At 35.2% G+C, this 14668-nt stretch overlaps 1 protein-coding gene across 3 annotated transcripts; it reads left to right on the top strand.

Annotated features, from left to right (window-relative positions):
- Positions 1 to 4036: 4036 nt before the first annotated feature.
- LOC109170787 (probable cyclic nucleotide-gated ion channel 20, chloroplastic) lies at positions 4037 to 9876 on the top strand. 3 transcript variants are annotated; one of them, XM_019319949.1, is made up of 15 exons: positions 4037 to 4087; positions 4125 to 4394; positions 4501 to 4621; positions 4788 to 5295; positions 5429 to 5620; positions 6437 to 6535; positions 6829 to 6966; positions 7072 to 7320; positions 7582 to 7842; positions 8025 to 8170; positions 8350 to 8427; positions 8626 to 8755; positions 8969 to 9218; positions 9357 to 9522; positions 9643 to 9876. In XM_019319949.1, exons 4-15 carry the CDS (start codon positions 4807 to 4809, stop codon positions 9833 to 9835), a joined length of 2391 nt encoding a protein of 796 aa, XP_019175494.1. In that variant the 5' UTR covers positions 4037 to 4087; positions 4125 to 4394; positions 4501 to 4621; positions 4788 to 4806; the 3' UTR covers positions 9836 to 9876. The 3 variants fall into 3 exon arrangements, with proteins under 3 accessions (XP_019175494.1, XP_019175495.1, XP_019175496.1); XM_019319950.1 differs by lacking the exon at positions 4501 to 4621 and having other exon boundaries at positions 4125 to 4388; positions 4786 to 5295; XM_019319951.1 differs by lacking the exon at positions 4501 to 4621.
- Positions 9877 to 14668: the final 4792 nt, after the last annotated feature.

Genomic DNA, 14668 nt, shown 5'->3' with positions numbered 1-14668 from the left:
TAAATTAATACGAATACAATATATGTTTTCACATTTGGAGAAAAATTTTTTGGGAATTACATGCATCTTTTTATAAATTAATATTAATACAATAAATGTTTTCACATTTGGAGGGAATTTTTTTGTGACAATTATTTTGCTTTAATATATATAGAGATAGAGATAGAGATATAGATATTATAAAATATTGTGTTATTAGATACCACATGAAATATTTATGAACAGATACTACATTGTAATATAGTGGGTAGTACTAAAAAAAAGGATATCACATGAGATTTGAAAAAATTGACATTTATTCAATTCAAACTATATACAATAAATTAGAAAATCAAATTATATACAATAAATAAAGGATTTTTTATTTTCTCATGAGAAAATATAAATGATATTTCAAAATTTCAACGTGAAATTTCAAAATTAGAAAAGTATGAATACTCATGCTCATTTGCAACCATTTAATGAAATTGAATGTTGTTTACGAAATTAAATTTTATTATATATAAAAACATCAATGATTATTATGTGGTATTTAAATAATCTACAAAATAACATTTTTAAGAACAAATCTTATTTTATAAATATGTGGATATTAATTAAGATATAAATAATAAATAATTAAATATATACAAAAAATTAAAAATTAATTTAAAAATTTAAAAAGTTATTACAATAATAATTACTATATATATATATATATATATAATAATAATAAAAGTAACTGATATTATATTCTACTTTTACTTAAATTGTTACATTACATGAATTACATGAATCTATTTATAAATTAATATGAGTACAATAAATGTTTTCACATTTGGAGGTAAATTTTTTGGGAATTACATGAATCTATTAATAAATTAATATGAATACAATAAATATTTTCACATTTGGAGGGAAATTCTTTGGGAATTACATGAATCTATATATAAATTAATATGAATACAATAAATGTTTTCACATTTGGAGGGAAAATTTTTGTGACAATTATTTTGCTTTAATATATATAGAGATAGAGATATTATAAAGTATTGTGTTATTAGATACTACATGAGATAGTTATGAACAGATACTACATTGTAACATAGTGGGTAGTAATAAAAAAAAACGATATCATATAAGATTTGAAAAAATTGACATTTATTCAATTCAAACTATATACAATAAATTAGAAAATCAAATTATATACAATAAATAAATGATTTTTTATTTTCTCATGATACAATATAAATGATATTTCAAAATTTCAACATGAAATTTCAAAATTAGAAAAGTATGAATACTCATGCTCCTTTGCAACCATTTAATGAAATTGAATGTTGTTTAAGAAATTAAAGTTTATTATATATGAAAACGTCAATGATTATTATGTGGTATTTAAATAATCTATAAAATAACATTTTTAAGAACAAAACTTATTTTATAAATATTTGGATATTACTTAAATATAAATAATTAAATATATACAAAAAATTAAAAATTTATTCAAAAATTTAAAAAGTTATTACTATAATAATTACTATATATATATATATATATATATATGTCTATATAATAATAATAATAATAATAATAATAATAATAGTAACTGATATTATATTCTTCTTTTACTCAAATTGTTACATTACATGAATTACATGAATCTATTTATAAATTAATATGAATACAATAAATGTTTTCACATTTGGAGGGAAAATTTTTATGACAATTATTTTACTTTAATATATATATATATATATATATATATATATATATATATATATATCTCTTAGTGAAATCACAATTTTATTTTCTTATAACATTACATTTCAAATGGTATAGCTGGTATTTCAATAAGAAAAAATTATTTCTTGAGACATAGTGTGGATTTAGTCATTTACCGTCCTCTACTAACAATGTCCAATCAATAATAGAGGTATTTATTTTATTGCAAACAAATTACTAATATATTTTTTTTTAAAGCAATTACTAATACTCCGTAATTGTTAGACAAATTGAGTATAAAAAACAAAGTGAGATAAAAATTCAAATTTTGCTAACTTGATTTTGATAGCTACTTAACCGAGCGGGCAGCTAAGTTGGGGACCTCCAACCTAGCTTTCCTTTTGATGATCTTTGACAGCCATCAAAAGCATATGCTTAAAATTAAAACACAACTCTTAGGAACAAAGCAATTAAGCTGGAAGAATTTTGGTATACTAGTCATTGCTGACGCAGAATCAATTCAATCTAGAGTTTGTGTTCTTTGTATTTTCTTTGACACTACTATGGACTTGATCTACTACTCACAAGTATTCAATGAACACATTGGACAAATAAAAGAGTTCTACTACATATATTTTCAAATTCTACTCCCTTACTTTTACTCCATGACATAACAAATAAATATTGAATATTTTTATCATGTGGATCTCAAAAAATGTGTCAACATCAAGAATTTGTGAGAAAGAGTACATATTAGGAGTAAAAAAAATAGAAGTACATATACTATTTTTCCAAATAAAATTAACTCATATAACCAAAGTTATACGGAGTAGTATTTATTATGGCAATCTTTGATAGTACTAATTTCCGTAGTAGGATGTATGTACATGTATGTAAGTGTATGAACAAGGAAGAAGAGATACAAATAGGCTTCCTTCGTTCATATGTTGTTCTTGTGTGTTTGTAGTGAGAAGAGAGAGCCTTAGCTAGAGAGGGAGTAAGGGGAGAAAAGACCCTTAACTTGAAGGGTCACATGCCTTTTTTATAGGCACAAGGATGACGAGTTTGACCCGTTACTTTTGATTTCGACCCGTAGACCGAGACCTGGACCGCTTGACCTTGACCCAACTATAAAACGAGAACTCGGACCCGGAGTATATATTCTATCAGTCCCAAAAATTCAGAAGACAACTCAGACCATGAAAATATAGGGTTTTTGACTAAAATAGAAATGGGCCATGGGTGATTGACAAGAATAGCATGAGACTTTTTTTTGACAGTCAAGGGAAAATCGAGTTTGGGAAATGCGGTTGTGCTGAAAATCGCATTTTCCAAACTCGGTTTTATTAAATGTCAACGTCAACTACAGTCGCATTTCCCAAATGCGGCTGTAGTATAAAGCAAATCCGCATTTGGAAAATGTGTTTCTGGTATTATACGAGAAACGCATTTCCCAAATGCGAATTTGCTACTGACGGGCCGCGTCAGTCGGTATATGACTGACGTGACAGGTCATTGCTTGATGTGCCGGTCGCTTGGTAAATTACAAAGCTATTGGTTTTTCATGGAAAGAAATTTGTCAAACTCCAATCTTGTATGAGCATGTCAACATAGTGAAATAATTGGAGTTATCTATTTTCTTCCAAAAAGTTTTCTTAAGTTTTTGAATTCTTCGTCTTTCATTAACTATACCATTCATGTCAAGACTTGAAGGAATGAGAAGAAAGGTAGTAAAGTACTCTTATAGCAGCAACCTGTACATCGAGTTGTGTGCTTGATAGTCATGGATAACACCTCCTTTTATTTGTAAGAAACATGAAAATTAAAAAAAAAAAAATTAGCTGAAAAAATAAATAAATATAACTGACGTGACCGATCACGTCAGTCATACACTGACTAATGCGGTCTGTCAGTAGCAAATCCGCATTTGGAAACTGCGTTTCTCGTATAATACGAGAAATGCATTTCCCAAATGCGAATTTGCTTTATATACAACCGCATTTGTTGTTGTGTATATTATATTACAGTCGCATTTAGAAAATGCGACTGTAGTTGACATTGGCATTTAATAAAACCGAGTTTAGAAAATGCGGTTTTCAGCACAATCGCATTTTCCAAACTCAATTTTTCCTTAATGTCCAAAAAAAATCTAATACCTATTCATATCTCAGTCAAAAACTCAAAAATATATATAGTATTCAAAGACTCCCCCACACCCAATCGTCACGTGGGGAAAAACTAAAGTGAATTTTTTTTTTTTTTGAAAACAACTAAAGTGAATAGATTTGTCAAACTCCCCCAAAAAGCTACTGATCCTCTGAACATGGACATTTCTTCAGTCAAATGTTTTTGGTGACCATCGAATCGTACTATATATATCATAGTGGTGTGTAACGCAGGAGCATATATATTCTACGGAGTATAATTTTTACTGCTATTCTTCAGTCAGCAGTCAGCTGGCCATTCGATCCAGTTCTTTAAAGTTTGAAGGAGTTAGCTCATGCTCATCGATATCCTCATTCCCTCCGCTCTTTGTAATTTGGGATTAAATCTCTCTCGCTCTCTATACTACACCTTCTGATCTTCATCTATCTATCAGTGGCTGGTGAGGGATCTATCGGAGCCATTCAGATTCTCCACCACTGCTATTCCACTCATTCTTCAATTCTACTTCAAATTAAAGCATGCAGGTTATTATTTTCAATCATACTCTACATTTGTTCTTTTTCTTAATATTCATGTCATGTCATGCCAAGTTTTTGATTAACTTTTCGTAACTGTATGTTGAATTTGTAGTTTTTAGTTTCTTCTGGCAATCATCAATTCAAGAACCTTGCTTAGCTTGAGAGTCGCAGAGATTCTGAGGGGAGAGAGAGAGTAGCGTTTTCTTGACGCAATTTTACGTAAAGTACGTTTGGTGGTAATTTTTTTAAAATGTTTTTTTTTTTTTTGGTTCATACTCAAGATACATTCGTACTCATATATAAATCATAATACTGTTCTGATGCTCAACTTTGAACATTTTCATTCAGCAATTTGTTAGTTCCTTTATTTTATTTATAATAAAAAACATCTGTTTACAGCTCGATCAACTGCCTGAAAATGGCTGCTTATGAAAGAGATGTAGTACCAATGTTATCAGCCACAGATTCACAGGCTGATGAATCTGGATATAGGAGATTTTCCTATAGGGCAAGGAGATCACTGTCTATTCCTGCAAACTCGTATGATACTGAAAATAATAATCATTTTGGATTTACTGGTCCTCTGAGAAATGAAAGGCGGACTTCTTACATACAGATGAGTGGTCCCTTGTATGTTGGGCAAACACCCACGAACAACCTTAGAACATCTCAAGTAGCATTAGGACGCAAGTCAACTAGGCAAACACTGGAAATATATCCTTCCACTGCTATAAGGGAATCAAATGATTGGGAAGATTATGATTATGCACAGAAAAATGAACATCTCTTGAGATCAGGGCGATTGGGAGTGTGCAATGATCCATACTGCACAACATGCCCAACCATTGACATATTAAAAGCACAGGGGAAAAAGTTATCTGAGTCACCAGAGATATTTGATCACAAGGTATGCTTATGCTCGGCGCTCGCTCTTTTATCTACTTAGGCGGTCAATGCTCGTTGTCATCCTCTTCCACAAAAATTGTGTCCTAGTTACCGTGCCCTAGTTGTTTGCATTTAATGAATGTGACTCCATGCAGTTCCATAATATGATATATGGAGATGCAAAAGGTTGGGCAAAGAGAAGCTGTTCTTTCTTGTGGTCATGCCTTCCAGGTGTCATGAATCCACATGCTAAAGTGGTGCAGCGGTGGAACAAATTCTTTGTCTTCTCATGTTCATTTGCAGTTTTTATTGATCCCTTGTTCTTCTTTTTGCTGACTGTGAATCAGGTACTCACTTAACTGTGGTTGTCTTAGATAGCTCTTGCAGTTCAACTGAATTACATATATGCATATTGCATTTAGAATCTCTATCTAGACATTTGCTTTTATGAGGTGAAAAATGATATTTAGCATGTATCTAATTGTTAGCAGAGTTTTCTAAATATAACTTAGAATGATATGCAAAATGTTGATGATGCAAGCTTTCCTAAAAGGAAGATAGTGACATATAAAACATTACATATATAAATATTGGCTCGTGTAAGTATTTATTGCAATATATTTCACATGACAGATGAATCTAGTGAACTCCCAACATTAAAGCACTCTGTTTAGTTATAACTTAGAAGTCAATTACCATAAGACACTAATCAAAATCCGAAATAAAAAAGCACCGTACCAATTTGTATCTGTGTTTTTAATTTCTACAACATGGTATGTGATGCTAGAGTAAATATATGTGAACCATAGGTAGATAAAATCAAGCTCAACACTGATGAATTTATGGTCTAACAGAAAGCCAAGAACTGATTTGTATAATTGTATTTAGCATTCTATGAACAATTTTGAGAGTTCTTAATTGCCTTTTTTGACCAATTAAAAATTTGGCACTAGTATTTGTAATGTTCTTACGTGCACACGTGTTTTTCAATTTGTTTAGCATACCTGCCTTTCTTTTGTGTGTTTTGTATGTTTTGAATTTCCCTCTATGACCAATCAAGATTTGGCACTTAGTATCCATTATGTTTTTTTCCCCTATTCTTAACTGCGGGCACACTACATGTGTTTTATGATGTTTTGTTTGCCTTTCTACTTTTGTTATAGGATAACAAATGCATTGTACTGAACTGGCCCTTGACAACCACAATTGTGATTTTGAGGAGCTTGACTGATTTCATATACTTAATACACATGCTACTTCAGGTGACTATTCTCCTCACACAGTTCATATCAGAGGCATTATATTTGTCGAACATGTATTGCTATTATTATTATTATTATTATAATGCTGTCACTGCTTCCTTTTATCTTTAGAGCATCTGCTGTTGCATTTCTGATTAGTGGCTCATCAAGATCTTAGTTGATACTTCTAGATAAACTGTACTGTCTCCTTCACAAAATTTCTGGCCAAACTTTGTGCAAATTAAAGACACATTCAGTTGGCTTAATCAATCTAATCATTACACTATCGATCATGTCTAATTCCAATTTTGCAGTTCCGGTTGGCTTATATTGCTCCTGAATCCAGGGTCGTTGGAGCGGGTGACTTAGTTGATCACCCCAAAAAGATTGCTGTCAATTATCTTAAAGGATTTTTTTTGATTGACTTATTTGTTGTATTGCCATTGCCTCAGGTAATAATATACATTTGACGTTGAGTACGTCTTTGACTTCATTGTTGAGCTAATAATGGATTATTTATATATGAGCTACTGATTTTGTGCATTTCACATCTACAGATCATTATATTGTTGATTTTACCTGATTCAATGGGATCATCTGGTGCAAATAATGCCAAAAACCTTTTACGAGCAGCAATTTTGGTTCAGTATGTACCTAGATTATGGCGGTTTCTTCCTGTTCTCAGAGGCCAGTCTTCAAGTGGCTTCATATTCGAGTCAGCATGGGCTAACTTTGTGACAAATCTTCTAACATTTATGCTGTCTAGCCATGTGGTGGGGTCATGTTGGTATCTTTTTGGCTTACAGGTATGAAACTAATTTAGATAATTTTTAGATTTTGGTTCCATGACTTTAGTTTGCTGAGGTTTACATAAGCTACTTGGATAACCCAGGCCAGGGCAAAAAAGTTTATGAAGCACTTACTTCATAATCATTGAAATTCTCTCTTGGAACTAATTATATGCATGCAGTATAATTGGAAAATGTACTTTAAAACCATATCTTCAATGTATAGGCGGCCTTCCTTCAGCTCTGTCCTTATTTTTCTTTTTCCTACTGATCCTGCAGAGGGTGAATCAATGTCTTCGTGATGCCTGTCATACTTCTGAAATAGGAAGGTGCAGGGAATTCATTGACTGTGGGCACGGCAATGATTACAGTAAATTCTCATCAGATCCAGCATGGAATCAATGGAAGAATGATACAAATTCAATTGCTTGTTTTAGTACTAATGGTTTTGACTATGGAATATATGAGCAAGCAGTCAACCTCACAACAAAGCATAGTTTATTTACGAGATATATATACTCACTGTTTTGGGGCTTCCAGGTATTCAATCTTCATAAATTGTCTTCATCTATCATTGCTTTTTATTATTTATTATATATATTGTTTGTGTGGTGTGGTGGTAAAGCGAGCATTGAAAATTTTAGTTTTGGTGTAAATATATGGTAAATGCATTTCTTAATTATATATACATCTGATATAATTATTTGTTGGTGCGTGGTTAGCAAATAAGTACGCTTGCTGGGAATCTAGTTCCAAGTTACTTCGAGTGGGAAATTCTTTTCACCATGGCCATTATTGGACTAGGTCTCTTACTGTTTGCTATGCTCATTGGAAATATGCAAAACTTTCTACAGTCTCTTGGTAGCAGGTACAAGTGTTACTTTGAATGCCATGCATTATATTGTAGACAAACTGCTTGTAGTTTCGATCATGCATGTCTTCAATTCGATCTCACCTAGCTAGCTAGCTAGCTTTATGATTCTTTGAACGTAACTTCACATTAATTAGTAGAATTATATATGTATGTATGTTATTCTGCATGTTTAGGCAGTTGGAAATGTCAATGAGGCGTCGCGATGTTGAGAAGTGGATGAGCCACCGGCGCTTGCCAGAGGGATTAAGAAGGTACCCTTTCTAAGTTTTCTTTTTGAATCTTCTGCTCTTCCACCACTAGCTGCCTTTTTCTTTAATTTGTTCGTGCATGTTATGTTAAAGTGTAGTTACGTTTGTAGTTGATTGAATGCATTTCAAAACATGAGCTTTGAGCTGTGGCAGAAAAATCTTCAATAATCTTCATCCGATCCTTTGGTTTCGGTACTGTAGGCGAGTACGACTAGCTGAACGCTATACATGGGCAGCTACCAGAGGGGTGAATGAAGAAATGTTGTTGGAGAACCTACCTGAAGACGTACAAAGAGATATAAGAAGGCATCTTTTTAAATTTATCAAGAAGGTGAACGAATTATATATATATATATATATATATATATATATATATATATATATATATTGAACCGACCTTCATTATCTTCTGTTCAATTCGCTTGAGTTCATTATATATAGATTGCTTTTAATTGGATGCATATATATATCTCCAAACTTGTATGACTTACTTACTAGCTAGCTACTACTAGTATATATGTGTTGAATATATATTTGCATGCAGGTCCGCATTTTTGCACTTGTAGATGAGCTAGTCTTAGATGCTATTTGTGAAAGGTTAAGACTAACAACGTATATAGAAGGAAGCAAAGTTTTCTACCGAGGTGGTCTTATTGACAAGATGGTTTTCATCATCCGGGGAAAGATGGAAAGCACAGGAGAAGATGGAAACGTGGCCATGTTGTCTGAAGGGGATGCTTGTGGGGAAGAGCTCCTCACATGGTGCCTAGAACATTCCTCTTCTGTAAATAAAGGTATATATGTATCTAGTATAGGTGTCAAATTATATATTATTATTATTATTGCAAATCTTTTCTTTTCTTTTCTACAGGAATCTAACTTTCGTAATAAATTAAAATTGTACTGTTTTTTTCTTTTATCATCCCATCCAGATGGAATAAAGATGAAGATTCCAGGTGGACACAGGCTACTTAGTAACAGGATTGTAAAGTGCCTAAGCAATGTTGAAGCATTTATATTGCGAGAAGCAGATCTTGAAGAAGTCATTTCTCTGTTTGCAAGATTCTTGAGGAACACCCGTGTTCAGGGTGCCATAAGGTATGTATTCTTTAAATGCTATCTACCTCTCATCTCATCGTAACATCTATCTATCTGATCCAAATTAATTACTTTCCCTAGCTTAATCATCACATTAATTTAATTTAATTTGTGGTGTAGGTATGAATCTCCTTATTGGCGAGCCCTGGCAGCACGTTGCATTCAAGTTGCATGGAGATATAGAAAGAAGCGTCTAAGTCGTGCAGACAGCAAAAATCCATCTCAACAAAATTTACTAGGGATGGAAGTTAGATTAGGTAGTTCAGATAGAGTAATATCTGAATTTTATTCTAGGTACTCGAATTGTATCTAAATACGATTTTAGTAAAATACAATCAAAATGAGTTTGGAAAATGAAATACACTAAACAACCCCAAATTACTTAATACTTGTTTAAAAAATTTGGTGACCAAAATCAATTAATTGGTCAAAGATGGATCGGAACTGAACATCTTCCAGTTAGGAAAATAGCACTATATTTTCCATGCAGAATCTTCCAGTTATAAGATGATTGATGAATGTTTTGGTTATGCTTTCCAGTTGGTGAGGCTAAAACAGGAGGATTAGTGATTTGGAGATCAGGCAGTTGAATATATAGTGCTATACAGAAGACTATCATTTATATGCATTTGATTGTGTAATATCATTTGTTAAACAAAATCAAGGTAATTTGGATACATTAGAACCGTGTCAAGATTTGATGGATAACAGTGGAATTAAATACTTGAATGGAGTAGATGGAGGGAGCATCAAAGTCTTATTTGAATAGTCTAACAGAAGAAGAAAAGATGGATTTAAGTGAGGTCAATCTTCTTTAAGATGGATTGAAGATTGGAATGATCGTTATCCTCTTCCCGTTGATGCAGATTTATTGTTCTGATGTCATTCCTGGATATAAATCTCCTTTTAGACGTCTCCCTTTTGGCATTAGACAGAATTTGAGAGACACATTTTATTTTGCATAATCCATCAGGAAGAAACCGAGAGCTGCAATGGTGAATCTATGGGAAAGAAATGCTATTGCAAAGATTGGCATCAAATTAAACGTGGTGTGCATAATACGTGCAATGAAAGGATGGCAGAAGAACTCAAGGTTAATCTGAAAGTGAACTCCCCTGACCTTACAAATAAGACCTGCATAGATTAGAGAGAGAGAGAATTAAAATGGGTGGTACATATCATTGAAGCAATAACTTTTTTTTTTTTTTAATTATTAAATGAAGTTATCTATTTTTATAGGATTTATCAGAGTCTGGAAAATGTCTTCAAGATCCATTTCTTGCTGATGAGGTGTTGACTGGGAGGAACACTCTTATCTCACAATAAGGACTATATAGGGGTAATGACTTCTTGGCACCTGCTGTTACAGAAGCAGAGACACGGAATACTCTTCAACCAGAACAGGAAGGACAAGCACCACAGGCCCAGCAACTAACAACCTCTATTAATTGTTTCAAACCACACACAGGGCTGCTAAAAGCCCATTGGTTGCAGCAACTTCACGCTGGGCTAACCCAAGAGATACAGAAAATGATGAAAGATGCAGCTGAATGTTCAGATTATACAACCAATCAGAGAATGCCGACCCTTCATTGGGACGATGTTCGAACTTAAGACCTTCCTTATGGGAAGTGTCATCAAACCATAAGCTATTTGACTATTTAAGTTAATTTATATGAACTTAAAATTGATATTTTTAAATTCATTTGAACTTTGCCCTCACTCAGAACAATTTCTAGATCCACTTATGTCATAAGGTTTATATTCACTCATTATAACAAATCTCGAGTGCATCTGCATGGGACATTTTTCAAAATCATACAGTTTCCAGCCATCTTTAGTTGGTCACAATAAGAAACCTGCCTCCATCTTTAATTTTCAGATGAACGTAACAAAATAATTAACATTAAATCTCTTGGTTTCTTGAATGAGCTTGATCTTATGAAATACAGTATATTATTAAGGTTTAACAAAGGTGTCAGATTGTTAAAAAAAAAAAAAAGTGTTAGAATCGTAATCCTCTTGTTTCATCTATCTATCTTAATTTTTTCTTAGTGATCCCATTTACTTAAAATATAATGTGTTATCTTATACTATATATAAACCGGTGGGATGTGGGGTTGGTGGTTCCTCACGCAACACCATCTTATTATACTATATATGCAAGTATGCATCTCCTTTATCGGAGAGATCGTGTAGCAAGGTGCATTCAAGTTGCATGGAGATATAGTAAGAAATGTCAAAGTCATGTAAACGGAGCCACCCCACAACATTTCTTTCTTAAAAACAAAAATTTATTCATTAACTACTTGTAATCTGTAAATAATTTTTTGTTGTGAATGTAACACTACAGCTTGTAAAAATTTATAGTCAACTTTTAGTCTGTATCTCCCACAAGCATTTGTCATCCATTACCAACACAGTGTGCATGTCATACATTACTTCTATGATTTGGGATCTAGATTTTTGCAATATTGCATAGATAATTTATCCAATATACATACTTATAGAATTATTGCTGTTTTTGTCGCCATAAAGAAATCCCAGTTCATCGCGAGGATATTAAATGCGCGAGATTTCATTTTGGGGCAGACATCTATTCCTCATCTTAGACTTGTAAACCTGTGCATTCTAAAAATAGTTATGGGGAAGAGCAGGATGACCCATGACTGTCCATCAATGGCAATAGTAGTAGCAATGCTTCAATGATGCCACGTGACGGGACGGCCATGACCGGTCCGTCACTTTACCCACCATGCATATATATATATTAGTTTTTTTCGCGCATTGCGCGATTGGGATAATGCCCAATATTTTTTTTTAAAATAAGTACTTTAAAGTATATTAAGACAAGATTATATTGAAATTGTTCATGCATAGATAATTGAATGTTAAATTTGCGTATTTAAATAGGCAATTCTAAGATTACAAATGCAAAATAATATAGTCAAGATTTATTATAATTGTCAATAAAATAATTGTATAAGTATGGTTGAAACCAAATACGGGACATAAGGGAGAGAAAATAAAAATTATGGCATAAAATATTAAATATATACTAATATTGAAGAGCTTGCTGATTGCCAAACAAAGACATTGCGAGATAGTTTCCCACTTCAATTGTTGTGTGATTTGAATACTCTTGTTGTCAATAAATCCCCCAAGTAGTTAATATGATTGACTTAATTATATTTTGTTTATTTTTTATTTTTTTAAAACAATTATTATTATTATTATTATTATGATGATGATGATGATGATGATGATGATGATGATGATGATGATGATGATTATTATTATTATTATTATTATTATTATTATTATTTGGTAGGGAATATCCCGACCGACATAGCTTCACCACGACCGAGAAGCCTTTGTCTTTTTCTCTTTGTCTTTGCAGGTAACAGGTCGGGCTCCTTGAGAAGAACCCGGTCGGGGGCCGACCGGGAGTTGCCCGAGCGACGGTGTCGACCGCCGAGCGGTAGCCCTTTGGCGAGAGAGCTGACGAAAGACACATGGCGATTCTCTACGACGACAGACAGGGCACCCGGGAGGACGACACGTGGTGGCTACGTGGAGGACATGCCGAACGGCTGGAATCCTGTCCCCGGCATAGCGGCTATAAATACCCACAGTAGCTACAGTGTAGGGGACTTTTGGACGATCGATAGGTTGTTGTTAGAGAATCCCGACCGCAGTCAGTCGGTACTCAGAGCAACCAAGTAGATTGTACTTAGGGCCTCTATTGTGATCAATAAAGTTATTTACTTGCTTTAATTGGTCTCGTGTTACTACATATTGCTTACGTATAATTAGCAATATCATTTTGGCGCCGTCTGTGGGGACCCGTGCAAGAAACCAACGTCTTGATGAGCACCCGGTCTCTATATCAACATGTATCCGTGGGCACACAACAACTTTGCCGACGACCAGGCGGATGCGGCGAGCTCCTCCGACCACTATGCTACCCAACAGCAGGGTCAGACAATGGACCTCAACCTCAACCTCTCACCACCGCATCCATCAAATGCATACCCGGCCGCCCAGCAGCCGGTGAATTACATACAACCGGGATACCCAACACCCGGTCTGCCATACCAGCAGCAGCCGATGATGTATCCCGCCCAGTATCCATACCCGGTCCCACCTCCACCGTACGGGTATTGGCCAGGCCAACCGATGTGCTACACTCCCCCGGTTGGTTATCCACCATATACGCCAGCTTATACAGCTCCAGCCGCCGCCCCTCCAGTACAACCGACCGCACAGGTAGAGCCGCAGCGTCAGTCCGCATCCCGGGCTCGACGCTCGGCTCATTCGCGGTTGGGGTCGGGGGGTGCTGATGCGATGGAGGCACCAGCTCAGGCCGTCCAAGCGGAGGACCCTAAAGAAGTTGCCCGAGCGGTAGCTTTCGATCGTCTTCGACCGGAGATGCGCCAGCGTTTGGGACCCCAAGACTCGAACCGCGGGCAAGAAGACGTACAGATGCAGGAGGCTAGTCAGGAGGCTTCATCTGGGTATAGCGGGTCGAGATCTCACCGACGGCGACGTGCTCGGGATACAGCCCAAGCTGCTCAAGCCGCCGAGCTCAACGAAACCCGAGGATTGCTCTATAACCTCCAGGCGGAAGTTGCGCAGCTCAGGAATGCGTACCCTGCCACACCCCCGGTCAACCAATCGACCCTGCACCAGACGCCTTTCACAGCAGCGGTGATGACCCAGCCTTACCCGCTTGACTTAAAGGTCTCTGGAGAGAAGAGTTATGACGGACGGGCGGACCCTGAGGCCCACGTGAATGATTTTTTTAGCAACATGATGCTGAAGGGCGTTTCAGACGCCGTGATGTGCAGGGCCTTCTATTCGACCCTCACCGGTCGGGCGGCAGAATGGTTCCGTACCCTGCAACCGGGGTCTATCGATAAATTTGAGACCCTGGCGATCAAATTTGTGAGGAAGTTCATTACTTCCAAAGTGGTGAGGAAGTCCTACATGTATCTCGAGAAGGCCAAGCAGCTAGAAGGGGAAAGCTTGACCGATTTCCTCATCAAATGGAAAGCAGCGGTCGGGGAGGTCGAGCCGATGGACGATGCGACCGCCACCCACATGCTTCACATATCTCTCCGGGCGGGGCATTTGTATCAGGACT

Source organism: Ipomoea nil, unplaced genomic scaffold (genome assembly GCF_001879475.1).
Source record: "Ipomoea nil cultivar Tokyo-kokei standard unplaced genomic scaffold, Asagao_1.1 scaffold3340, whole genome shotgun sequence".
NCBI lineage: Eukaryota > Viridiplantae > Streptophyta > Magnoliopsida > Solanales > Convolvulaceae > Ipomoea > Ipomoea nil.
Note: the sequence above shows the minus strand (reverse complement) of the source record. Positions and strands in the feature narration are given on the sequence as shown.

Excerpts from the sequence above, each read along its gene's own strand:
- LOC109170787 (XM_019319950.1), top strand. The coding sequence starts at position 4,807 with ATGGCTGCTTATGAAAGAGATGTAGTACCAATGTTATCAGCCACAGAT. Across the intron at positions 5,296-5,428 it reads CAGAGATATTTGATCACAAG|TTCCATAATATGATATATGG; the intron begins GTATGCTTATGC and ends GACTCCATGCAG. Across the intron at positions 5,621-6,436 it reads TTTTGCTGACTGTGAATCAG|GATAACAAATGCATTGTACT; the intron begins GTACTCACTTAA and ends CTTTTGTTATAG.